The sequence below is a fragment of the Perognathus longimembris genome, chromosome 12, assembly GCF_023159225.1.
Source record: "Perognathus longimembris pacificus isolate PPM17 chromosome 12, ASM2315922v1, whole genome shotgun sequence".
Taxonomy (NCBI): Eukaryota; Metazoa; Chordata; class Mammalia; order Rodentia; family Heteromyidae; genus Perognathus; species Perognathus longimembris.
In genome coordinates this window covers 7,563,715-7,591,294 of record NC_063172.1, presented here as the reverse complement: position 1 = coordinate 7,591,294, position 27,580 = coordinate 7,563,715, and the positions used below count along the sequence as shown (strand labels likewise).

Below are 27,580 nucleotides of genomic sequence, written 5' to 3'. Positions count from 1 at the left end.
AAACTTAAAGGCAATGGGTGGGACCTTACGTCATGACAATAGGTGTCTGTGACATTTACACAACCTCGAGGGTCTCTTGCGTGTTCTGGAGATGAGGAAGGAATCTTCCAGCATGACCAGATAGAAAAGCATACGATCGCTTCCCTTTCTGAGGTCCAACTACTGCGCCCCCCCGCCCCCACCGTCCTTTCTGCCAGGGCACCCACCTGTCTTCCATTGCAGAACTGCTTTGTACTTGAATTATGAACGAAAGTTACTGTTCTCCCCGAATGCCACCATAGATCACAGGGAGGTGGGAAACAGGCGGCCGGGTGGAGTGTTAAGGTGAGAGGGCTCATGGGAGGAGCACCGGCTATGCCAAGAGGGAAGCTGTCCTGGGTAATGAGGAATGAAGGGGCCCGTGGAGGGGACCAGGGAGAGTGAACCTGCTTAGCAACGAATGCCCTGTACAGGGCCAGGCATGTACAGGGCAACGGGAGCACCTGGGGAACAGATGTCAAGGGACCTAATAACCTGACACAGCGTTGACACTACTCTCAATGTGCAGGGACCCGTGTGGGCCAGCAGGTGTAAACTGTGCAAACACTGTGCCTCCCACAGAAAAGGTCCTGCCAGTGATCCGCTCCTGGAAGATCACCCCTAAGCCTATGGAATGTCTCCCAAAGAGTTTATTTGGCTTTAGGTAGTTTATGCAAATAGGCTTTCTGGCGGGAGTCTTGGGCCAAGGGATATGAATTTAACTCATAGAGGGACTGGGTGTTGTGTACCCAGTTCGGTGATTCGGGAACTCCGGGCCTATGTGATTGACTTCAATAAGATCCCAGACACCAACACGGGGGAACTTTCCTGGCTTATGGTATGTGTTGTCACACACTGTCACTGAGTGCTCAACGCACAATCCTACATAAAGAGAGCACTGGGAAACTCGCGTCTGAGAAAGCCCGAGTGCTTGGCTGGGTGCCTTTTACCATTGATGAATTTTGTCTTCTTTTGGTGTCATAAGTGGTTGATGCATCCGTTTTTCTGAGCTTGGTGGCCTTACTACCGAATCACTGAGCCCAAGGGCGGTGCTCTTGAGACCCCTGAATACAGTGGGACCCCAGAAGAGAAGTCACAATTGAGTACCAATAAAAAAAAACCAACCCTCTGCTCCTACTGGCGACAGGTCTTCATCACATGACGTAGGAGCTTGGAAGAAAATTTACAAACTATAGGACAACCAGTCTGATTAGTGTGAAACCATGTATTGGTCAACAATGTAGGAAAATGTAAATCTGTCAGGAGTGTGGACTCCGTCATTCCCACGTGACCCTCTTGTTGTCTTCCTCGAATCCTTTGAGTCCTCTCAGGTGTGCTGTATGGGTGTCTATGCTCACACCGGCGCGTGTGCCCTGTCTCCTAATTCTGCAGTGGCGAGGACCGGTTGTTTTGTGAGCAGAAACCTCGTCGCTTCTTATGATTTCAGAGCCGTTGGAAGAGCCTGGCGTCACTCTGTTAACTGCGAGGCCTCTGCCTTCAATCCCTCCCACAGATGCTAGGAGAGAAAAACGCTACTTCCAAGAAATAAAACAAACCAACCCACCACACTTGGAGTTTACGGGTTATGAAGCTGGAATCACCGTGGCTTCCGCACACAGAGCCACGCTGGGCCGATGGCTGGAGAGAAAGGGCGGCGCCGCCTGGAGGCTGGTCAGGTCCTCACACGGATTTGCAGACATTCTCAAGGCATTTCTGCTTCAAGGCTGAAAGACCAAGAACACACTCAGGGCGCTGAGGTGGGAACAGTACAGAGACAGGAAGCAAACTGACCGCACTGCCCCATGCCAGTGTTTCCCGGAGGTCAAGTGTGGGACGGGGAGTCAGCTGGAGCGTCCCAGGTCGGGTAGCGCGGGCAAGACTTCCTTGCTAGTCAGCAGCACACTTGAGAAAGAAGCAGCTGCAGGTTCCACTTAGGCCAGTGCTCTTGTCCCCATACTCAGCCGTATTTAACTTGTCTCCCAGACTGTGTGATGCTAATTTCAGTTCCGTAATTGGCCGCTCACTAAACATAACGTGCTGTGGGTGTAGGGACGTTAATGTGGAAGGACAGAAGACCTGCTGGATGGATCGTGGAGTCCCCTCTCTCCATACCGAGGGAAGGGATTCCTCTCCCTGACCGGTGCCCCTCCACCTCCCAACGCTTGCCTCTAGCAATGGAGAAGGAAGGTGTTGGTAGAAGAACAACATAGGAAAAGTCGAAGGGTGGATTTTTTTTCTCTAAGATGCAGAGGACTCATATTTGAGGGAGAAGAAAGAAGTGAAGGAGACGGAAGCCAAATAAGCCGAGGACGTGTGTGGAAACAGAGGAGCCAGAGCTTGGTTTTAGGAGATACAGTGGGATGGATCTTGTGAGAAGAGAGACAAGGAAGGACGAAAGGAACAGGAATAGCTTCTATTAGGTGTGGGCATGGGCTCCAAAGATCCCATTTGGGGATGGTCTGGAAGAGCCACAGGAAAGATTTGGTGGCCGTGTTTTCCTTTGTTGTTGTGTGATTGTGCGAGGTCACACACTGCCAAGGTAGGGGCCCTGCCAAAGCCAGACAACGCCCATTGGCGTGGGGACCAGGCAGAACAGCTGCTTGCACTTGTAGAAATGCAAGGAAAAAGCAGAGAAGATGTCAGGCATTTCTGCAGGCAATCAGGCTTTTATAGCCTCAGGACTACAGTGCAGGAACCCTAGGCCCTTTCTAGGACTCCAGGCTTTCTCTGTCCCTTGAATTCGTTGTGGACGTTTTCTTTGGTTTTGTGATGTAGGTGTTTACATTGAGTTCGTCTTTCATTGTATTATCGTCTGTCTTTTTAATTTTCATGATGACTCAGTTCTCACAGTGTGCAAGATTGGATGGTTGGGTGGACACTGGGTATTTATACCCTATCACAAAGCATCAAGTGAGTGGTTGGAGAATCCAAACTAGCCTCGACTTTTCCTGTCTCAACTTGGTGGTGATTAGCTGAGCTTCAGGACTTCCAATGACCCCTGCTAATGTCAGACACCCTCCCAGCGTCCCACAACCTTCTGTAGGATGCATTCACGGCTAAGCTACAGCATCGCCACGTTCGGTACTTACTGTGTGAGTGGGAGACTCTCTTCACTCTCCCACAGATCAACGTTGCATTCTTTAGAAACCAAGAGTAGGATTCTAGACAGTACCTAAAGGTTCAAATCAGAGTCAGAGACAGTCATAGTCTTGTGTTGGCACGGAGAAGACAGAGAATGAAATGACTAATGACACGCTAGGTGTGGTGCTGTACACCTGTAATCCCAGCAGAACCCAGCAGAATGCCACCTCACCCCAACACAGCTCAGCTCCATTCAGATGAACTCCTCAGCTCGATTCATCCCAGCCCATCTCAACTCCGCTCCATCACGCTGGCTCAATTCAACTCAGCAAAGGGCAAACCCACTAACCTCAACTCAGCTCAATTCAACCCAAATCTACTCAGCATTGTCCAACCCAACTCAACTCAGCTTAGCGTAATTCATCCAAATGAAACGCCAGAGCTCAATTAACATCCCGCCAGTGAAATGACAATTTAGTGGAGAACTCATGGAGAATTCATTCCTTGCAGCAGTTCCCATCCTGTCTGTGAATGATTCGATGTCTGACTACATCATTGCTGGCAGAACAGAAAGACTATACTCGGTGCAACCCCTATACGAATCCCACCTATTTGGCAAATATTGACGAGGAGAACCAAGGCTTGAGGCCCACACAGCTGAAAGTTATAGAGACCCTGTCTCAACTCACAATCCACATGTGGTGGTGCGTATCTGTAATACCACTATGTAGAAGGATTATGGTCTGAGGCTGCCCTTGGAAAAATACGAGACTCTGAAATATAATCCCAAAGCCCAAAGGGTGAATCGTGCTCAAGGGATAGCATGCCTGCCTGTTAAGCACAAGGCCCTGCATTCAAGCCCTAGTACTGCCAGAGACTTTCTTTTAAACCAAAGCCTATGAACATGGGGCATGGGAAGGCACGGCTGGTCCACGTTACCTCACGGTCCTCAAGCTGGAATCTCTCCTGTGGCTCCCGCAGAGGCACCGCTGGAAGTAGTGGCACAGCTCCATTAGGCAGGGGTGGAGCTTCTGGATGACCACAGGGGCAGGCGCAGCTGTCGTGGGCCCCTCTTTGAGGGGCAGCCGGGGACACCCTGGAAGACGCAATCCCAGAAGTCAAATCAAGCCATTCCGTGACCTCTTGCCCTTTGTTTAAGTCCTGGGCCAGGGAATATGGCCTGGTGAGCTCTGAGACGGACGGGACACACAGTCCAATCGTCAGTGAGCTCCAAGAGACAGGGAGAGACTGGGTGTCACGTGACGGAGCTCCTAGAGAGCAGAAGTGGTTTGACTTAGACAAGGATCTGGAACACGGACGTCCTGGGGTGACTTTCGGGGTCCCTGAGCACCTGGCATCCTACAGGAGGGCCTCAAGAGGGCGACAGATGCTCATGCCTGTAAGCCTAGCTGCTCCTGAGACTGAAATCTCAGGACCTTGGTTCAAAGCCAGCCCGAGGAGGAAAGTCTACGAGGCTCTCATCTCCAATTAACTAGTTAAAAAGTCAGAAGTGATTTGTGAGTGAAATGGCATCTTTAACAGCCACTCATTGTGTATTTCGAAGAATATTTTTTGGGTTTTCAAAAAGCATAATTAACAGTGTATTTAGAAAGTCAGAAAAGAACTCAATATTAGAGAAAGACTTTTCAAATATATATAGAAAGGGGCCCAGCATGAATGGCTCGTGCCTGTAATTCTAGCTACTCAGGAGGCTAAGATTTGACAATCATGGGTAGCCAGACTGGGCAGAAAAAGTCCCTGAAACTCGTATCTCCAATTAATCACCAAAAAAAAAAAAACAAAAAAAAACAAAAAAAACCCCGAAGTACAGCGGTAGAGTGCTACCCTTGGAGAAAAAAAAAAGCTCAGGGACAGTGCTCAGGCCCTGATTTCAAGCCCCAAGACTGGCACACACACACACCCCCCCAATATGATGCGTGTGTGTGTACATATATGTATGTGTGTGAAATACTTTTTCCTGAGTTAACTATCACATGCAGCCCTACATATCAATATCCACACCAGTGTGTCAAGACTTCATTCACTGACATTCATTGAGCATCTTCCCTGAGATCTTCACGTAGCTTATTTAATCCCTAGACGATCTCGTGAGGCTCGTGTCTAGAATGTGATCTGACAGCCGCTCCTCTTCACTACCAGTGTATTTCTGCATAACCCCCGGTAGAGAAAGGGCATATGCTCTTCCTAGGAACCGCGCTGGAGTCTTGGTTTCTCAAAGACCCCTTCACCGTTCCCGGTGGGCTGTGCGGTGCTGACACAGACCTGGAAGGTTACCAGACAGTGACTGCGCAGACTCCAGCAATGGGGTAATGGAAGAATGGAATTATGCCACGTGAGCATGTGACTGAACGGCCCTGGAACATTTGGGAAGCTAGATAAGCACCTCGCAGGGGGAGAGGGAAATCCGCTTTGTATCAATTTCTTACTTATGGAACTGTCACAACAGGAAAAAAAAAAAGAGAGAGAGAGAAAGAGACTGAGAGCTCCAAAAGCTGGGGGAAAAGTGCAGAAATCCTCCAAAATAGAAACAAAAGACCTCATCTCGACTGTTCTGGAGAGCAGCTGCAGGCTCAGGGATGAGCTTTCCCTCAGAGGCACAGGAATGGGGTGTGCGGGGGTTTGGGGGGGGGTGTAGGGACGAGGCTGGCAGGGAGCCTTGTAAACGGCCAAAGGAAACCGCAGGTAAAGATCCGGGCCTTGGATTTTGGACTCGTCTCTTCTTCCTGTCCCCCTCTCTCTGCCTATAGCCACGCTTGCCCCTTCCATTCGCAAAAATCCCCAGCACCCCGCCTATAGATGCTCACTCAGTGAAAGCTGATTAAATTACACAGGGCTTTGTAATCACTTTTAGGAACCTTATTGTATTTAGCGCAAAAGCCCACAGAAATGCCGACAGAGACATTTCTAGCCCTCACGACCCTTGCGATGTGTCTTGCTTTAGAGTTGAGGAGACGGGAGACCTTCCGAATGCCCCGAGAGCACCTCACCAGCCAGGACGCAGCGGAGATCTGCACCCCAGGGGTCCGAGGCTAACATTATCAAGCAAACCTCTCCCTATCAGATCATTAAAGCCCCCTTCACAATAAACGCAAGAGCAGTGACCGGCAAGGCTCCTACTCACTTGAGACGTGGTGGGGTGCAGGAATCACCCCTGGCTCTTCCCCAGGGGTGGGCGGCCATCTTGCAGGAACAGCATCTGCAAGGGGCAAGAACAGAATTGAAAAAGAACATCAGAATGAAATAGCCTTGGGATGCACACACAGCCTGAGAATCAGAAAACCTCAAGGATAAAGAGTGCTTGAATCCGCCAGGGACTTGTAGCCAGGTGGAAATGGTTGATCAAAGATCACAGGCCAGGTTAACACCAGGGTAAGGCCCACAAACCAGCTCTGCATCTTTTCCCACGAAAACCAGCAAAATGCAAAAGCTGGCTTCCTCCACGTACCAGAGCCCGCGACACAGGCGCACCCCATCGCACCTCATCCATGCTTTTATCATGTGGCACTAGGTTTGTTTCTCCAGTGGTGCCATCTTACCCATCTGGGGATCTCTGGGGGCTGGTGCCTTGGTTGGGATTGGAGTCTGTGTAGCAGGGGTGGCTGTTTCTGCAATGAGGGGAGACACATGGACTGGTCATCTCTTTAAGTTGTTCCTTACCTAGAGAAGATGCCCCCCTGCCTCCCGCCCAGCCCAACCAGTGTTTACTCTTTAGCCAAACTAGCAAAGCAGAGTGTTGATGAGGCCGAGCTCGATGGAACTAGATCTCCCAGGGGTGGTGTTTCAGTTCTAAGCCAGGATGCTAAGTGAGGCTAACAGGGACACCGAGGCTGGGCTCAGCTTCTTCCAGCTGGGAAACTGCTCCCCACCTCTCACGCTCCTCTGCCTGGAGTGTCACAGTGTGCCATTTACCTGTGTGTGTGCTGAGGTGAGATTGAGATGATATATATCTATATTTATATATCAATAGCAATAATGATTACTAGCAATAATACATACATAGTAACACATGCGCATCTATATTATAGCCATAATGATTAATAGCAATCATAATACATGTTAACACTATGGCCAAAAGACAGTATCTGCCTGGAATAAACAAAGTTGATGTCCCCTGGTTCCTTGTTTAACAGTGATTAGAATGAAAGACAAATTAGAAAGAGATTGTACATACGAGAAGAGGAGCAGAGGGATTCCTAAGAGGAAGAAGCATTCATTCATTCATTCATTCATTCATAGAGGAAAAGAAAAGGAGGTGGGATAAAGAAAAGACTTTAAGGTGGTTAATTATGGGTTAATTATGTTTCTCGCTTATGTAGTAAAAGCTTTTTGTGTATTCGATATGTCTGAAAAATCTGGAAAGGTATTCGAAATAGGCCGTGCCGAGTGCAGCTGTGGAGGGGGCACGGGGTGGGCGTCGCCTCCTACCTGCGACTGGACTGGGCTGGGTGGCGCTGCCGGACTCGGCCCACAACTCTGCCAAGCCTGTGGCCTCCTGGGCATCCGTGGGAGCTGCCCAGGGTGTGGGGGCGTGGGCTGTCCGGGGGGGACCTCCAGGTGTGCTCTCCGTGGTCTGAGCCCTGGCCACTGGTGACGTGGAAGCGCGTGCCCGGCTGCCGGCTGTCTCCTGTGGTGTTGCCGTCACCTTCCCCGTAGCTGCGTATTCAAAGTGACAGTCCTCAGAATCGGATCCATTCCCGCACTGTGATTTTCATATAAAATTGCAGAGCCGAAGACATGTCATTAGCAGATGAACATGCGTGCGGATAGTTCGTGGGCTTAAGCTTTACGACGAACTAGAACAAATAGAGCAAGCTGAAATTGGACTCAGTACCCCGGACACATCCTCCAAATCCCGTGAACACCAACCACTAAGCCAGTTGGGAAATGTGTTTAGGGGGTCAGTGGACCCTGCCTCAAACCTAAGGAATACTTCTGTAATCATGTGACATCGTGGGAGGATTGAGGAGAGGTGGTCCTGGGGCTTGAACTCAGGGCCTGGACCTTGTCCCTGCCGCCCCTGAGCTTTGGTGCTCAAGGCTGGCGCTCTTCCACTTGAACCACAGCGCCACCACGGGCTGCTTGGTGGTTAATTGGAGACGAGAGCCTCACGGAGTCCTCTGCCTGGGCTGGCTTCGAATCGCCATCCTCAGATCTCAGCCTCCTGAGCAGCTAGGATGACAGGCGCGAGCCACCGGCGCCCCGCTCGCCCTGTGAATTTTGAGTGATTGATGTAACTACGTTCAGATCTATCATTAAAATAGGTGATAATAATTCCGCATTTATGCTAGGTCTTCCTTCGTTGGTTTTTAAGAAATTGCTTCTCACCGTAGAACATTTTCTTCAGGTTCTGGCAAATTGATCCCCGTGGTGGTGTTAGTGGCTGTGAAGAAGTTTGGGGACACAACTGTCATCTTAAAACACTGATTTCTCTACTACAACACGGTATGTCCCTTCATGTATTTAAAAATCCCTTCATTAATCTCACTCAAGTTGCATAGTCTTATGAAACTTTCCCAGTTTGGCCACAATTAGGTGTCTTCTGAGGTTTTTCTGTCTCTAAAAATCATATCTATTTTCGTATTACACAGCAAAGTTTTCTAATTTTGTATAATTATCATGACGACGGGTTCTGCACTTTTCTGTGTAGAAGTTTTAAACATTTTGTAGTTAACGTGGCTGAATTTTATTCTCTCCATTCTGTCCTCATTGTTTGCTTGCCTAACAAGTCTTGCCGGTTCTTACCCACTTGAGCAAGTCTTGCCTTTTCTTCATGTTTTTTTTTTCCCCTGCCATTAGTAGGGCTTGAACTCAGGACCTGGATACTTTCCCTGAGATCTTTTGTTCATGGCTAACACACTACCCCTTTGAGCCACAGCCCCACTTCTGGTTCTTAGACGGTTAGTTAGAGATGAGTCTCATAGACTTTCCTTCCCAGGCTGGCTTTGAACTGTGATCCTCAAATCTCATCCTCCTGAGCAGCTAGGATTATAGGCATGAGCCATCAATACCAGGCAAGCCTTATCTTTTCTATGCGGAGTGAGAAATCCTCCCACTGGCTCTCCTCATAAGAGTAGCTCTTCAGAGGCTGGGCAGTGACTCCTTTTCCTTGCAGTGCCTCTCTCCTGATGATGAGCTCAGGAGAGAAGGGAGACATTTACAGGCCTGTGCTTTCGACAGCTAGTAGTAGCTGAAAGAAAATGTATGTTATGTTGAATGAATCAATAAATTAGTTTTGACGGTTCTGGCCCACTGTTGGAACAGAACATGCTGATGCTTAATGAAAGAAAAAAAACAACCCCTCAGTTTTGAGTTATTTCCCAACAGGAAGTCGTAGATGTCCTTGGGTATTCAATGACAGCGTGGCTGATTGTGTGCACTTGGTATTGGGTCTGGGGGACCACGAGGGAAGCCACTGGTGGCATCTTTTCATGCTGGTGTGAATCAAATGGACATGTTCATAACATGGTTAACCTGTGAACTTAACCATGCCACGAAATGTGGACCTCACTATTTCCTGTGACTTCTCAAAGGGATCACTAACTCCCTTGGTGAAACAATGATACCTTATGTCACAATGTACGAGGGTGTGGAGAAAATGGCACTATCTGGAGGCAACGCTTGATAGTAGCCCTTCCGTTTCTTTTGAATTTTAACCTGTTTCAAAGTAGAATGCTACAAACACAGATAAGTGGATGGAGTGCATTCTGCCCATGACACGCTTCCGTTGCTCGACCTAATGGAAGCTATACAGGCTCATAGACTTCACCCATCCATGAGCCATATTTCCCAGGGGTGGAGAGGAACACTGGAAGAATGGTACTTATTTATTTGAGCTTAGTGGGATCTGGGGGACTCAGCAAAGGAGGGGGAAACGTTGAGACGGTGTCTTACCGGAAGCTGGGTGGGAGTGAGAGGCAATCCTCTGTGTGCCCGTGGCCTGAGTGGGAATCAGCCTCGCTGGGCCCCCTACCGCCTGTCTCTCAGAAGGAGAGCTTGTCTCTGCCCATAGGAAAGTCCTTGGAGCAGACTCCCCGTGTGAGCTCTGGGTCCAGGTTGGGAGGCTCGCTTTCCGTAGTGTCTGTCGGCTTTGGGTTGTGGGTCTGGAGGTCTCGGCTGTTTTCCTGGTAGCGGAACCTTCAGGGAGACCGTCAGTGACAGCTTTAGACGGCTTGACACTACTGAATCACTGGAAGACTATTGGATAACAAGTATACAGAAAGCTGAGATTTCGACTTTCCCCCAAACAGAACCAAATGTCACCAAAAGACAGGTTCCTCCTTGAATAACAAATTAAGCCGAAAATATCAATCTCCCTAAAAGCTGCGTGATGAGTCACTGTTAGCGGAATGCGAAGTTGACAGACATAAAAGTGCCAGACATGTGTTGCCTCTCCTGATCAGACCCAAATGCAGCCAGAATTCTCCCTCCACAAAACAGTCCTCAGCCCCCATGCGCTCTGGAAGGGACTCCTGGGAGAGGTGATAGGTCTGCTCTATTCCCCTGTGGGAACCTCTAGGAACCAGAGGTAGAATTTACAGAATTGGAGGCAGAGGCAGTGCACAGGCAGATTGGTAGATGTTTTTGAAGAAATCTATCCAATGCCCCAGGAGAAGGAGGCTCATGTGTTAAATTGAATGCATGCCTTCTCTAGGGAAGGATTAAATGGAGGAGGAGGAGAGGCTCTTAATAGCCTATATGCTTCCTTCCTCTGTCTTTGCTAGGTTTCCATTCCTACTTGTCCCTTGGACAGACAACTGTGGGTAGGGTCCAATCAATGCAATTGGAGGAAGGGGCTCTGCAGCTTTCTTCCCCCCTACAGCCTCACTTCCAGTCCTTTAATACCTGGTACCACCACCAGCCTGAGCCTTGCTCCCAGGCCAGTTAGACCTGGGGCTAGGAGCATCCCAATCTATCATCTTGCAGGTGACTGGCCGCAGGTATGTCTACACTAGTGTCAACATGCAGATACGGCCTCACTTCAGAAGCATCTGTCCTGTCGAGGGAACACTAGAGGAAGACCAGATTGGAATTGGGGGTAGGGAGGTTCCTTCTGCAACATGACCAAGGGGGAACTCCACAGTAAACACAAATCAAAGCAGTCCACTGAAGTAGAGCGGGACCCTCACTGAGCCCTTCTCCCCAGATACACTGATGAAAAGCCCACTACGTGCAGTCTCGGGGCCACGTTCTGAGGGGCCAGACGGTGGGGGCAGAATGACTATCTCAGCCTTCCAGTTCCGTTCATTGGGGCAGTTGCATATGCATATGCATATACAACCTGGAGTTCCGCAGAGTCCAGAAAACGAATAGATGCTATGCGGTAGGGCCATAGACCACAAAGGATGGATTTTGACCGAAAGGTCTTTAGGAAACAGAAGGCAGAGTTAGAGGTGGCAGGTGCCAGGAGGCACGGGGCGTGGAAGCATGGAAAAGCATGGAGAGAGCTCCACGTGAACCACCATGAGCAAAGTGACACGGGGGGTGTCTGAGGCAGGCACAAAGGCAGGGACTTCAATGTGGGCATAGCAGGGACCTTGTGGAGGAAGGACAAGGAAGAGACCACAAGAACAAGGCTGAGGACGCACACATACATTCTCCAGGCTGAGCAGTTGGGACCCTTTCCTGCTCACGGTGGAGCTCTGAGCAGTGAAGAGGCACCACGCAAGTTGTGTGGCAACACCATGCCTGTGGGGTCCGGATCATCTTTTGAATTGATGGATGTTGTAAAGGCCAAGCTTGAGATAAAGGGGCTCCCGTTCAGAGGCTGCTTCGGTTCAAAGGTCCAGAGATAGTGAGGACTAGAATCACATCACTGTAGCACCCACTGCAGGTGCTCTCAGAGGAGCTGCCAGAGACTCTACTCCGTGAGAAAGACCAGCTAAGGGAAAGGGAGAGAGGGACTTCACCGTGGTTTCCAGAATATTAAACCTTACCTGTACCGGTACAAGGCAGAAAAGATAGGGAGATGAGCACGTGCCTGAGATGGGGGGGGGGGTGACATGGGAGGGTTGGGCCCCGGAGCTGAGCAGTATAGAGTGACACTGTTTCTAGAACAGAGTCCAAATATCAAATGTCTGTAAATGCCAAAAAATTAATACAAGGAACAATGTGTGCGCCGGTAGCCAGCAGAAAGAACCATGAGCATCGAGAGCAAGGTGTTTGTACTAATGTGGGAATGGAAGCAGAAGTTGCTCAGCTCTACTGGCTTGTTGCCGTCGCAGAAAGAGTCTGGGGTGCCCAGACCACCTTCTGAAGAGACTGTAGAAACATATGCATATATAAGTATATGTATGTACATACATATACATATATACACACATATACGTACTACCTATGTATAAATACATATTAATACATAAATGTATATAGATACATTTAAATATCTATATGTAAGTTAAATTTAACACATGTCTACGTAGACTAGTTTATGTATTTGTGCATATATACATGTGCATTTAAAATAGCGAAAATTTTCTGCTTTCTTTTGAAGCAAAGAGCACCAGGTAGATGGGTAACTAACATGCTGAGGTCGGCATTCAGCCTGCAGTCCGCCCCGGGGTTGGGGGGTCCCAGGCCCTGTGGTACGAAGCTGGGAGCATGACACTCACCCAGGACGCCAGCCATGGCCACGCTGCTGGTGAAGGTGTAATTGATAACGGGGGATCTTTCTGCCATCTCCCAGAAGTCAGAAAGATTCCTTCCTGCAAAAGTCACACCTTGAGTTCATCGGTGGGATGAGAGCCTGCCGGGGGGACCCCAAAGCCCCTGCTGCTCACCGGACCTCCCCGCCATCACGCAGATGAAGATGCAGTTGGATTCATTGGTTTGACTCACTGTAAGAAGAACCCACAGACCACGACTTAGACACGAGGCTGCAAGCCTTACTTGGGGTGAAAACTAGGCTGTGAATCCCTGCTCAGGGTGATACGGGAGAGGAAAGCAACGCCTCATTCTTCAGGAACCGCTCGCTGTCTGAGCCTTTTCTTCTCATTGGTGGAGCAGGGGAGTGAAGGAGGAGAGGCCGGGGGCAGTCTAATACAGAGGCTGATAGCACAGCCGAGGTGCAGTCCACTTCCAGGTACGTCAACTCTGCCACATTCTAGCTGGGCCGCTATGCAAACCTGAGACCTGCCTGACTCCTCTGGGACTCAGTTTACCCATCTCCATCTTCACATTGGTAAACACTCAACCCCTTCATTTGTAAGGCCTGAATCCTTAGGTCTCCACACTGATTCCCTACGTGGAGCTCATCTGCAGAGTCCGGGCAGCCTGACCCGTGTCAGGGCCGGGTACGGGCAATCTGCTCGTTCTGATGGTACCCCACGACGAACGCCAAATCTCACACTTGGCGTGCACTTTCAGAGTGAACACACCTGAGAGGATGGAGGTGGACTTAAAGATCTCGGTGAGGTAGCTGGTCGAATTTCCAATGATGTCCACCAGCAAGGCTGTGAAATCTGCAAGACAGATTGGGTTAAGTTGGGATTTCTGAATTGGATATTTTAAAATAAGTTTCCAAGTATGGTTTGGGTCCATGTATTGAGGAGTGGTAATCAGGGGTGAAATTCAGGTGAGTAGAAAACCTTAGGATCCCCATCGTTTTCTTATCCCCCTTCCCCTTCATTACTCACTTCCCATGCCAAGTCTGCTCCTGCCTCATGGCTATGGAAGGCTGTGGCAGTGACTGGTGGCTTTTGTGTAACCCTCCTCCCTCACACCCAAACTTCATTTAATCTAGTCGAGGGTAGTCAGATTCACAAGTAGGAAGGGAAATTTACAGCGCCAGAATTTTAAAATGCACTGTCAAGTTTACTGCAGGGTTATAAACTCCAGGTTATCAAAAGAGACAAGACCCTTTATTGCTCAGAAGGGAGGTCTCCTTTCGCCTACTTTGTTTAGAGGGCTGTGAAGGAAGCCTGGGAGGAATTTACAGCACTTAGGTTTGCTGTATCTTGCAGAATTTTCTCTCTCAGCAACATTTGAATAGGACTTTTGCTTGACTTCATAAGCCCCATAGACCAGTAAGATTTCCTGATACACGTGTGTGTGTGCGTGTGTGTGTGTGTGTGTGTGTGTGTGAGTACTGTGTGTTGTCCCTGAACTTTTTTTTCTCAAGGTTAGCACTTTACTAGTTGAGCTACAGCTCCACTTCTGACTTTTCGATTGTTAATTGAAGGTAAGAGTCTCAGTGGACTTTCCTGCCTCGACTGGCTTTGGACCATAAACCTCAGATCTCAGCCTCCTGAGTAGCTAGGATTACAGGTGTGAGTCACTGGCACCCATCCTGACACACTTCTTGACAAGGGGCTTCCACCTACATCTCTGTCTATCTATGGTTCTCTGGGATCAAAAAATTCTTGCATAAGAAAGAGGACCCTGTGGCATGAGCCATTTTTAAACAGTTTTTTTTTTCTTTTCAGGATAAGAAAGTATTGGGGATTCACTGATGACTTCCTAGTCTGACTTGTATAAATGATTCTTTTAGTAATCAGTTGCATTATGAGTTTAGACAAAAGCAAGTTGACTTGAAAACACAGAAGCAAGAAATTCAGGAATATGTACGAGGATAACCAGTGGTGTGTGCAGTATGCCGAGACTTCCAGGAGGTGGGATTGCTGTGTGTCAGCCTGAGCCGTGGCGTGATTTTGCTATGTCTGCGTGGACACGTGATTAATTTCCTGGATAGAGAAATAGTAGTGCACCATGTGGCTGTAAGCTCCCATCTGTGCCGAAAGTTGGCAAGTGTGAGCATCTTCCTTCTGCATCATCTTGTAGAAATGGAAGACAGGCAGCGTCGTTACTTATTCCACCTATTTCCAAGTACTTCTCAAATTTCTCCTTTGTTTATTGATTCATTTACCTAATAAATATTCATTGAGTATTTTCTGTGTGCCAGACATCTGCTAGCTGCTGGGAGTTGGTAAAACATACAGAAGAAGCCAAGTTAATGGGAAAAGGAGACTCACAAACAGGCCAATAAAATGCAAGGCTTGAATGCACTCTTAAGACTGCATAGAAGGCATGAGAAGGGCTATGGAGCTAGACACTGAGAATCGGGCCCAGGTTCTGCCCCTCGAGCCTCACAGAGTACAATGATAGAGTATAGAACTTACATGTGGGGCTGGGAATATGGCCTAGTGGCAAAAGTGCTTGCCTCCTACACATGAAGCTCTCGGTTCAATTCCCCAGCACCACATATATGGAAAACGGCCAGAAGGGGCGCTGTGGCTCAGGTGGCAGAGTGCTAGCCTTGAGCGGGAAGAAGCCAGGGATGGTGCTCAGGCCCTGAGTCTAAGGCCCAGGACGGCCAAAAAAAAAAAAAAAAAAAAGAACTTACATGTGAGCTAAATTCTGCCTCGGGCCAAAACATCCTCTCTTCCCAATATTCCTACAGCCATTCCTTCAACATGCTGCTTTGACCCCTGTGAACTGTGAACCTGATTTTCAGACCTGTCTAAAAGGCTGAGAAGAAATCAAGTGATCATTATTTCAAAGGTATTCTTTTTTGGTGGAGATTTCATGCACTAATTTTCTACGAGTGTTCACAGATGACTTATTTCTGACTACCTTTACATACAAATAGAAGGCAGGTAAATGATTCTAGACTGTCTTCTTAATACCCAGCATTTGCAAGGGCATGGACAGATGTATTCAATCATCGTTGATAAAGGTGTAAACGCATGCAGGATTTCTAGAAGAAATTCTAGCAATTTGAATCACCACAAGATTGCTTCCTTGTCTGCCAACAATTCCATTTCAAGGGCTTTATCCTACTGAGATAATTGGAGAAGCTCTCCAACTGATTTTATACAGGTGTTCCTCACTGCATTGTTTATAGTTTTAAAAGCATCTGGATTAAACTACATTTCCATCAAGAGAAGACAAATAAAATAAATGATCATGCCTTCTTTCAGTGAATACCATCCCTTCCTACAATCGATGAGGCATATTTATGCACCTTAGGGCGGGATAGTTTGTACATACTCTCCTAAATTCCTTTACTAAGACGACATCAAATTTTAGTTGCAGGGTCATCTAACATAACATTACTATATTTGCTTAAGTGGGTGTGGCCATGTTGCTAAATTTCAGACAGCCTGAAAGAGAGAAATGCAAACATTTCTATACTATGAGTTTATAACAAACGAGAAGCTTTCCCAGTCCGTTCTCCCTTTTCTCTTGACCAGAGCACGGATGTGGTGAAAAGCATCCTTCACACCAAAGACAAAAGATGACCTGTTACAAAAGGCAGAGCAACAAGCTAGAAAGATCCTGGGCCCCCCAAAGCATCAAACATTCAAAGTAGCCTTGGTATATCTGCTTATACCATCTGCTTATACACATAAACGCATCTAACGTCTTCACGCTCTCCTGTCTAATGGCTACGTATTATCATAGCCCCGCTTATATGTGTGGTAATGTAGGCAATAGTTCTGTGTGTGGAGTAGGATAGACAGCTAGATGGGTAGCTAGTTGGGGTAAAAGGGTAGCTTAAAAAATTATGTTAGATGACAGGCAGAATGGATTGATGGGTTAGAGATAATGTGGATCAAAATGTAAAAAACAGCTGGGGTGCTCCACTCAGGTGGCTACGATCTGGGAATGGCAGACTGGAGTTAGCTTAGGGAGAAAGGTCTGTGAGACCAGCAAAAATCCAGAAGTGGAGGTGTCACTCAAATGACAGTGTCAGCATTGGGTGAGAGTCAAGGCAGAGCATGAGAGCTGACTTTAAGCCGCAATACCAGCACCAAAAAAAATATATTTAATGTGACTAATGATAACTTATGCATATTGTGATAGCAGCTGTTTCTGGCTCCTTGATTATATTTTTCCATGTCCTCTGGTATTTTGGTAGCACAGTTGATTGTGCTTCAAGTTATTTTATTAGGGAAAATATATATGCAAATCTTTGCTTGGGCTGGTGGGCATGGGGGTCTCGCAACCACACGCGAACCGAGGCTGCCTTGGGACCCCGCTTCCGCGATTAATCCCGACTGGCCAGGGGACGTGAGAGAGCAAGAATGGATCCCACACGGAAGAGGCAGACAAGCCCAGGACCACCCCCCCACACACACACGTGGATGGGGGGGGTGGGGTAGAGCGAAGCCCCGCAATACATGAATATAATGTCATTGAAAAATATCCAGACATTATAAGGCGATATTAATAAATAATGTTTTTCAGTTTCAAAAGACACAATTGAGTCTTCTTATCAGAAGTAATAGCCTAGATGGTGTCCAGTTATGTATAGTTTCATCAAAGATATATTCTGGGTATTATTATTATTGTTGTTGTTGTTATTTTGTCAGTCCTAGGGCTTACACTCTGGGCCTGGGCGCTGTCCCTGAGCTCTTCAGCTCAAGGCTAGTGCTCCACCACTTGAGCCACAACAACACTTCCGGTTTTCTGGTGGTTAATTGGAGATAAGAGTTTCTCAGACTTTCCTGCCTGGGCTGGCTTTGAACTGTGATCCTCAGATCTCAGCCTCCTAAGTAGCTAGGATTATAGGCATGAGACACTGGCCGGCTTTAGTATTAATTTATAACATTTTTCCCGAATAATTTTTGGGGGGACTTTTTCCATGCATAGGAAAAAAATCTGGCCACATTCAATGCAAAGCTGTGCCTTGTCTGCAGCTCTTCCCCAATGTTTGAATATATAGTTGACTGTTTATATAACGATAGATAGTTAAGCTGTTCCCCGATCTTGCAGTTAAGATAATGGTGCAAGGACATTTGGTCTTTCCTCTTCTTAAATGCAGTAAGGTGTTTCCTATCTTATTGTGGGGGAAAAAAAATACATCTCAAAGAGTACAAGCAAACTTGGAATGACTACATAGTTGGAGCTTGGCTCCACCTACCTGACAAGTCATTGGTCCGGTTGTTTAAGCAGTAGCAGTACCTGGTGGGGAACTTGGCGGAGTCCACTGTCTTGGGGTTGGAGACTGTGAAAAGCAACGACTCACTCGGTGGTCTGGACCCTAAGGCCCGACCCGTGCCCCTCGAAGCCGCCTGTTCCCCACAGGAAGAGCCAGGCAGAACTCACTGTTGTATATGGCGATGGACACCTTGTGAAAGGCGAAGGAACTGTAGGATGTAACAGTCAGCAAGGAGAAGAACTTCTTGCTCTCTGCGAGAAAGAGAAGCAGAGGAAGAAACAGCCAAATGTCTGCCAGAATAGCAATAAGGAGACATAATAGAAATCTATACCAAGATTTTTTTAAAGCACAAATAATAAAATAACAGTGACAAAATCAGCCAAAGGAAAGCACACAAGTCTGCCGCCTCATTAAGTGACCTGGTTCTATGACTCACTGGGAAGCTCTGAACCTCTTGGAGCAAGAGTCCTGGGGATATTCGTTACCTGGCCTGATGTAATACAACTTCACATACTCGGTGGCTGAAACAGCACGAATAGCTGTTCTCCTAGCTCTAGAGGCAAGAAACCTTTGTAGGGGGGTATGCCCAGGATTCCGAATTGTTTCAATAGGGGCATCAACTTCCTTACATCTGTATAAATCTGCAAAGCTTTGGGATAGTGGCTGGAATGACAGAGCCCATACGCTTGGGGCATGGAAGTCGGCAGTGGTGCCCACAAGGCCGTAACTCCCGGGGCAGGGGTGGGGGGTAATCCAGATGCCATATATGGAGGAAAGCCCCACACCTGTATTTGATAAGGCCCTTCAGATAATGGGAATGCGCCCCAAAGTTTGAGTACCCTAGGGCTCGGTTTGCTCTTGCCTTTCTGGCTGTAAGAGTTACCAATGGCCCTTGGTAAGGGTTCACTTGGGACCAACTAAGATCAACTGAAATAATCTCTAGGTGTCGAGTCTAGGGCTGTGTAGGTAATAAGTGTACCACAGGATTGGTCACGTACACAGGTTCAAGACTCCGGGCTCCACTGCAGGCATTATGTTTCCGCCGACTGGCAGTGGCGTGCATTGCAGCTCCATCAGTGACATGGGAGAGAGAGCCCTGCCAGCATTTGTGAGGCGCCAAGAGCCCGAGCTTCTTGGAGGCACAATCCTAGCTTCTGTATCAGTTACACTTAGCAGAACCCAGCTAAGGCCCTGGCAGAGGCCAGGAGAGAATTGGAGAGAGCTCAGGAGTGCAACCCTAATGCCTCAGTTTCCCCATAGTTCCCACTGAAACTCCAGCATGCCAGGTTCCACTCCCCCCCCACCCCACCCCCATCAAGGGCAACTCTCGTGTGAACAGGGACCAAAGCTCTGTGCCTACAGCTTCAGGTGTGGGGGCTGAGATTGAATAAGCTCTCAGATACTACTGGATGAATAAGCAAGGGAGTAGGTTTAAAGCCACCGTGACCCTTGTGCAGTTGGTGCATTGCACACCGTTAAAGAGTACGTTCACATAGCCCTCAGTAGCCCTCAATATGGAATCGGAATCCTCTGTTTGCCTTATTCTGCATAGCACTTACTCTGTCTACTTTGCTTCTGCTTTCTTTCCTTTCCTCCCACCCGAACATGATTGCCTTGGGACAGGGACTTTGGCCAGGTTTGTTCACTATTTTACTCCCAATACTTACAAATGTAAGTGCCTAGCACCTGGTAGCTCTTCTATAAACATTTACTGACTAAAGTGAAATATAAGAAGCCAAGGAAGACAGGAATTCAAACGAGGGATTGTGCTTTGCTGTTGTTTGGGACTTATTCCACCTCTCAACTTCAGTCTTCTGATTTTGGTTATTATTGATTCCTAATTGCCCTGGCATGAAGTACAAGCTATTTATAAGTTATCTCACTAGAATCTAAAGAGCATATGTATAATCTATTATAATTATTTCTAGAAAGAAACAATAGAAATAATATTGGAATATAGCAAGCGCTCAACACTCCCTGTAGCAATGACAGTGGTGCACATACATAGAATGTGTGGAGTGGAGTCAGCTTTCAGGAAACTCACAGACCTTCTCCTTCATGGTAATTTTTTCTGTCCATCCGGGCTTAGGTAGGACAATGGATGTGTGACTATGAACATGGATTCATGGAGATGCAGAAGAGTGATGTGTTTTGCCCAGTTCATAGATAGTCCAGAAGACAAGCTGGCATAGGAGAAGAAGGATAGTGACACAAATGGTTACCTTTCAAAGCTCTACTCAGCATCCCATTCACAAGCTCCGTCAGGTTGAGTGCAGACAGATCAACAGACTTTGCAGGGAGCTCTGGAGAACATACAAAGACGATGGCCTTGGTGTGCATTTCTCAGCAACAGAAATAATGACTCACTTCTGAATTTTGAGCAGATAATCTATCTCTTAGGACGTATACTGAGTAAATACCAAAGTGCTAGGCCTGGGGTTTCATAGAAAATGGCAGTTTTTTCCAAGAGCTCAGGATTTGTATCTTTGATAGCCAAGGATACAAACAGTCCTCTCTAGAGTGACTGTTTTATGTCTGTGTTTGAAGAGAGGAGAGATGTGTGGGAAATGTCCCATCCACAACTGCAAAGCCTGAAGCCCTTACAAGTATTTCCAACAGCCCCGAATTTGGAAATAAATACATTGTGCAATAGGCAAAGGCTCAAGTCTCACTCTCATTGGCATCTACTGGGAAGATTTTGTTTTTGTTGTTGTTGGAACTGGGGTTTGAATTCTGAGGCTCTTGCTTGCTAGGCCGTTGTTCTACCATATAGCCACATCCAGCTCTTTTTTGCACTGGTTATTCTTTGGGACAGGATTTTGCTTTCTGCCCAGACATGGCCTGGATTGTGATCCTTCCGTCTTATACCACCACGCTGTGGCCCCATGACAGGCATATGCTACCACACCCAGCCTCTTTCTTCAAGATGGAATCTGACAGACTTCTGTGTCCAGGCTGGTGTGGAACAGTAACTCTCCCCATCTCCGCCTCTTGTGCAGACAGGATGACAGGTGTGAGCCACAAATATGTGGCTTAGGCATCTGGTTGTTTATTTTTGGGTGTCCACACTGGAGGCTGAACTCAGGGCCTTTCTTGGCTTGTTTGCTTATGGCTGGGGCTCTCACCACTTGGGCCATTCCTCCACTCCTGGCATTTTGGTGGTTAATTGGAGATTTGTCTTTCTGGCCTGGCTTCAAATCATATTCCTCCAAACTCAGCTTCTTGAACAGCTAGGATTGTAGATGTGAGTCTACAGTGCCCAGCCAAAGATTATATTTTCAGTTCTATAGCAGCTAGGGTTATAGGTGTGAGTCCCCTTTGCCTTCCTGAAGGTTATATCTAAAATGTTATACTTCTGACCCTATAGACCATCTGCAGACACCCAGATTTAATAGGCCTTGGATGGGACCCAGACGTCAGAGACAAATCCCCCAGGTATTGGTGTGTGCCTAGGTGGAGAGATCCTGCTGGATTAAAAATCCCTCTTCTCCCAAACATTCCTTGAGAATTTGGAAACAACAGTTAGCCAGATGGAAACACTGGGCAATAATTGCCTTTTGCAACTCTTACTTGATGCCCAGACAGTAACTACAGAGTTGTCATTATGCATACTGTGGGAACTGGCAACAGAAGTCTAGAAAAGCAAGGAAACTTTGCAGCTCAGACTCCCATGGCATGATGGGAATAAGTCAGAGACTCACCCGTGGCAGCAAGAAATGTCATCGCCTCTTCCTTCTTCTCTTCCCTGAGGACAGACCCTGGGAACAAAAGTATTTATCAAGCATGCAAGAGTCTCCAACCCCAGCCCCAGGAAGATGGAGAAGCTTGAAGTCCTGCTGTAGCAACACTTAGGCTCATCAGCATGACATCATGGAGTGACACTGGCGGATTGAGACCCCCAGATCTCCCATCGCCAGATTCTCATCCTCTTGGGCTTGATATAGCTTAGAAGTCCGTGTGCTCATAAATAAGACGATTGCAATGCAGAGAGGCTGATGTATCCAGCCCCCAAGCTAGGTCAAGAAACTGAAGCTCTAAGAGGAGAAGTAACTTGCCTAACATGGCACAACTGAACAGTAATAGCAAAAGGCTCAGCCTTGCTTCCTAGAAAGGCAGAGTAGCAGCCCTTTGGAAACATAAGGACACTGGACTTCCAGTCTCTAGCTCTGTTGAACTTTCTGTCTGTTATCTTTGTGTTGAAGAGGAAGAGGAGGAGGAGGAGGAGGAGGAGGAGGAGGAGGAGGAGGAGGAGGAGGAAGAGGAGGAGGAGGAGGAGGAGGAAGAGGAAGAGGAGGAGGAGGAGGAGGAGGAGGAGGAGGAGGAGGAGGAGGAGGAGGAGGAGGAGGAAGAGGAGGAGGAGGAGGAGGGGAGGAAGAGGGAGAGGAGAATGAGAGCCATGTGAAATGACACATGAAGAGTCTTGTGAGCCCCTTAACAAGGACACTTGTCTGGTCCAGGGATGGTCCATTACCTTGAATTAGAGGAGATCAAAATCACATTGTAGCTGTTTCTATTTTTTTTCTTTTTTGCCAGTCCTGGGGCTTGAACTCAGGGCCTGAGCACTGTCCCTGGCTTCTTTTTGCTCAAGGCTAGCACTCTGCCCCTTGAGCCACAGCGCCACTTCTGGCCATTTTCTGTATATGTGGTGCTGGGGAATCGAACCCAGGGCTTCATGTATAGGAGGCAAGCGCTCTTGCCACTAGGCCATATTCCCAGCCCCCATTTCTGTTTTTGTTCTCATGGACTTTTTTCATGCATATCAGGTGAGAAGATATCTTTTTAATTTTCTTATAGATTTTTTTTTTCCAGAGTTGAGGACCGAACTTGGGCCCTTGCGCTTGCCAGGCAGGCGCTCTTCCGCTGAGCTAAATCCCCAGCCCCTCTTTTTAATTGTTTAACTTGTTATTATAAAGGTGATATACAGGGTGGTTACAGTAACATAAGTCAGGTAAAGAGGACATTTCTTTTAGGATAATGTTCCTCCTTCCATCACTCTCTCTCTCTCAGTGTTCCCCTCCCATCTCCACCCACAAGCTGTGTCGTTCATTTTCAATCTAGTGTCCATTGAGTACTACTGCCACATTTGTTCACCCTGTGTCCTTTCATTGGAAGCTGTCTTATGTTCACTTCACAGATGGGAGAAGGAAGACAGGGAGAGTATAAAAACATACCTGGTGTTCCTAAGTCAGGATTCAGGGCTGGCCTCCTTACCTGTTGCTCCAAGGAAAGTTCCATCATTTCTCTGCTTAAAGCCTTTATTTGCAGACACTAAAATAAAAGATTCCACCAGTGAGATAGTGTTGCAACCTCACCTGGTCTAGAGCCTCTTAAAAAAAATCGTCTTGTCCTACGTCCTTTGAAGGATGAGGAAAGTCAAACCAAGAGCTGAGGAAAGGGTCTACATTCCACAGCCAGAAGGGAGATGAAGATAAGACAAAACACAGGTCCCTCTGCCCTTTGACCACGGCATCTCATTTCATTTCCCTGGGTAAGAACACAGTGCCTGGTTCATTTCACTAAGTACAAGGTGTCCAGTATCATGCATATGTTTATAGCCAGTTATCTTACTTACACTTAACATATTGGTACAAGTAATGTTCTTGGGGAAAGGAAAGTGCCTGGTTTTAGCTTTATATATTTTAACTTTATATATTTTTGTATCTTTTGCTATTTCAATCAGGCAAATATGATAGCAACTTAAAACTGTTAGGAATTGAAGAGTAACTTACATCTCCCCCTGCTCAAGAAAAAAAAATCACAAGCGAATATCGAAAATGTAATACTGTTTATCAAAAACATTTAGGAAGAGGAATGAGGTCCATGTCTTTTATGTTACAAGTTCTCAACATCCCCATGAAGAGCCAATTCTACGCCAACAGGAACAGCTAAGACAGACAGACTTATCATAAAGGCTGTGATGACAGGTACCAATACTTGCCTGCGATCAATCATATCACTGACAGAACGTCACAGCCTCTGTGGGTTTTATACAATTCTGAGGATTCAAGCATGCAAGGAACCATCAAGAATGAACAGCTTATCTGGGTGCCAGGAGCTCAGGCCTGTCATCCTAGCTACTCAGGAGGCTGAGATCTGAGGATTGTGGTTCAAAGTCAGCCTGCGCAGGAATGTCTGTGAGACTCTTATCTCCAATAAACTACTCTGAAAATGCTGGAAGTGGCACTGTGGCTCAAGTGTTAGAGCACTAGCCTTGAGCAAAAGAAGCTCAGAGACAGCACCCAGGCCCTAAGTTTAAGCATCAGGACCAGAAAAACTAAAGGGAAAAATAAAAGAATAAATAGCTCATGAAACAATTACTACGTTAGAGCATTAGATGAAGATCCGGTCTTCCTTTGTGGATGCAAAGGGAAGGCTCAGGCTGTTTGGAAACTTGAACTGGGGAATAGAGCAAGCCATGGTGTATCATCTGTTCACCTGCTGCAGGTAGGAAAGACGTTCCCTTTTCTTGCTTGTGTTCTCCTTTAAGACCAGGCACTAAAGTGAGAAAAAAGTTTCATCAGAGAAATTCTGACCCAAATTTAACACCAGACAGAATTTAGTCCAAATAACCCACTTTATAGAGGAGAAAATTATGATCTTGACTTTGATGTGATTTGCTTAAAAATTCCACATGTACTTTCTTCATTCATCAAGTCACTGGGCATAAGGTAGTTACTGAAGAAATATAATAATAGTAGTGATTGATGAGGTTGTTTAAGACCACAGCTAGCTAGGTATTGCATGTAAAGAGGAAGCAGACATGAATAACGCAAGACCATGCTTGTGAATATTCCTCAATACTTGGAAGGGAGTTGTTAGGGTGGGTAACAATAACCTTGCTCCACTGACCTGGAAGTCTCTCCAGGGAAAGACTGTGGATCTGGGAATCTGAGGATGACTAATGCTTATGTAGGATCTAGGTGGCTGAGGGATTCCACTGAGTAGGGCCAGCATGAGTTCAAGACCTGCAGGGGGCTCAAGCATCTCTTTAAAGAGCTTACTGAAGGGCAGGGTGTTGGAGCACCGAGGAAAGAGGAGGTGAGCTATGGCAGGGCCAGGTAGAGGCGAGCTGAGTGGGGTCATGCGGAGCAGGTACTCCTGGATACTTTCGGAAGAGAAGTAGGGTATCACTGAGTAAATGTGAGACAGCGTGGAGGAAGAATGGTGGAGGAACACACGGATGTGATGTAATGAGTTTTACAAAAGATCACTTAGGTTGGTGGAGAAGAGTGAGTCTCAGAGAGATATGAGGAGATGCAGGGAGGTGGTGTGGCTAGCTCCCTCGGTGGTGTAGGAAAGAGAAGATGGTGATTTGTGTAGGATGGTGAAGTGGGGGTGAGCAGCCTTCTGTTGCTTGAGTGGCACTGAAGCACAGAACTCCTAAGGGAAAGAACACCAGTAGTGGTATTGATGAATATAATTTTGATTAGACTGACTTTGAGTTCTGGATTGAAATGTTGGCCCCCATGATTCTCCAAGCTCAGTGGACATCCAAACTTATACAGAGAGCAGACATCTGTAGAACTGACAGTCCCACCTGCGTTTGAGAGGGCCAGGACACAGGCGATGCCCATGCACAACCTCACTGGAGGACCACACACCAGGAAACGGGGCATGTTGTGATATTCTGGCTACCTGGAAGCAAACAAGCCAGTGTTGGAACCGGTATGATTATTAGTGTATATTTGAGGACAATGTATGGGAATTCAGTAGAATTAATGAATCCTCTGAATTCTTTAGAGTTAATGGCTTTGCACCAATGAGCATAGGAAAGGTCATATGGAGATAACAAGCTAACCTCCTAATTTCTCTGGCTGCACTCAGCAACAATGAAGGTTTTTCTCTTTATAGTCCATGCATTTGAGTTGATTGAAACAGTTTGACAGAGCTTGATTCACACAGTTACTAGGAAACTGTGGTTGGTAGGTGCTCTACTTAGTTCTAGTAGTAAGTTTTTAGTTTTCCACCTGAAATCCTAGTAGCTGAAGCCTCTTACCCATTGATTCATTGTGACGGTGGCAAGGGGCAAGTTGGAGAGGCTTATAGCAATTCTGAAGTACTTTTACCCTTAGCCTATGCCGGACTAGATAGCAGGAAACCTGAGAATATGGCAGAAGGCAGCATTTGGAGAGCACAGAAATCCTTGGGTTTTCTTCTTCTATCTATGTATTTTCTGGCAGGACTGGGGGTTTCATTTATACTTCTTGTACAGGTACTTAACCACTTGATCCATGCCCCTAGTCCTTTTTGTTTCAATTGTATTTCCAGATAAGGTCTTGCATTTTGACCACAGTCAATCTGGGACTATGCAGTCGGCTGGCTTATTTGTTGAAATGATCATACTCACTTTTTTTCTGGGCTAAAGCCAAATTGTGATCCTCCCCATCTCTGCATCCCACATAGCTGAGATTGCAGATGTGAACCACCATGCTCAAATGCTTCCTTGAGGTTTCTCAGTGGATTAGAAATATTCTACAAATACCATTTCTACCCAGAGAGAAATGGCTATTACCAAGTGTGGGTGGGATTTGACCATCTTTTTCCATCTCTGCAGTACTGTGTGTCAGCTATCCTCTTAGGAATTTCCCATGCAGAAACCAGCAATGATAGTTAAAGATGCAAAGCAGATAGTAATAAAATAATGGTGACCCCTTACTGAGTGCTTTTTGTGTATTCCACGCCACACAGAATGCTCCTGATATGTAGTGCTGCGTGATAACAATGCAATCTCCGTACGTAACTATTAATGCGATTTCCCCTCAACATACAGGGTGCACACCCTTGGGATGACAAATGTAGACATTTCCTATTGGAAGATTATGAAGGCAACTTTGAGAGAGAAGAAAACATTGAAGAGAAAGTGTATGAGGGCTTAGGAAAACAATATTCCAAGAATTTATGATCCTCGTGGAAAATTTCATTTGAAAGTTTTGCCCCATTAGGAAAGGAAAATCCCTGTGGAAATTTTTATTGACAGATCCCAACAAATATTTAATTGCTTTATAACTATAAGTAGGTATCTAAATGGTGTTTCTTCTCAATGATTCTGTAGACAAAGACATGCCTCACGAGAAGTAAGAGATCGGGCTCTCTGGGAGATTCATTCTTTTAAATCGGTTTAAATCGGAGATATGAGAACCTAGTGAGCCAGGGGATTGAGGATTTAAGACAATGGATCTGAAGCCTTTGATCCTCAGGCATACAGCGACTTTCAGTACAAATACCTGTGTCTTAGTTTTGTGCTGCTGTAAAAGACTATATGAACTGGGTAATGCACAAAGCACATACATTTATTTCTCACAGTCATGAAGACTGGGGTTTCTAAGATAAAGTTTCTAGGCTCTGTTGTGCCCTTCTGACTTCATCCTCACATGGTGGAAGGCGGAAGGGCAAGAGAGAGCAAGCTTACTCCCACAATCTTGTTTTATATAGTAGCAAGAATCCGTTGACGATGGCACAGCCTTCCCAACCTGAACACAACCCCAAGGCCCCGACTCACAACACTGTTGTGCTGGTGGTTATGTTTCTGACACATGCCTCTTTTTTGGTAAATTGTCTTTAAGTAGTTGTACAAAGGAGTTG

General features: G+C 46.8%; 1 protein-coding gene across 1 annotated transcript; it reads right to left on the bottom strand.

The window, feature by feature from the left end:
- Positions 1–1,698: 1,698 nt before the first annotated feature.
- Positions 1,699–25,614, bottom strand: Hhla1 (HERV-H LTR-associating 1). Its single transcript, XM_048358635.1, has 17 exons — positions 25,536–25,614; positions 24,434–24,493; positions 21,700–21,756; positions 20,221–20,301; positions 18,166–18,249; positions 17,981–18,064; positions 13,494–13,577; positions 12,897–12,953; positions 12,729–12,821; positions 10,012–10,254; positions 8,446–8,500; positions 7,546–7,773; positions 6,657–6,725; positions 6,270–6,316; positions 4,039–4,195; positions 3,108–3,190; positions 1,699–1,742 (listed from the first exon to the last, which is right to left on the bottom strand). Exons 1-17 carry the CDS (start codon positions 25,612–25,614, stop codon positions 1,699–1,701), a joined length of 1,605 nt encoding a protein of 534 aa, XP_048214592.1.
- Between the last annotated feature and the right edge of the window lie 1,966 nt (positions 25,615–27,580).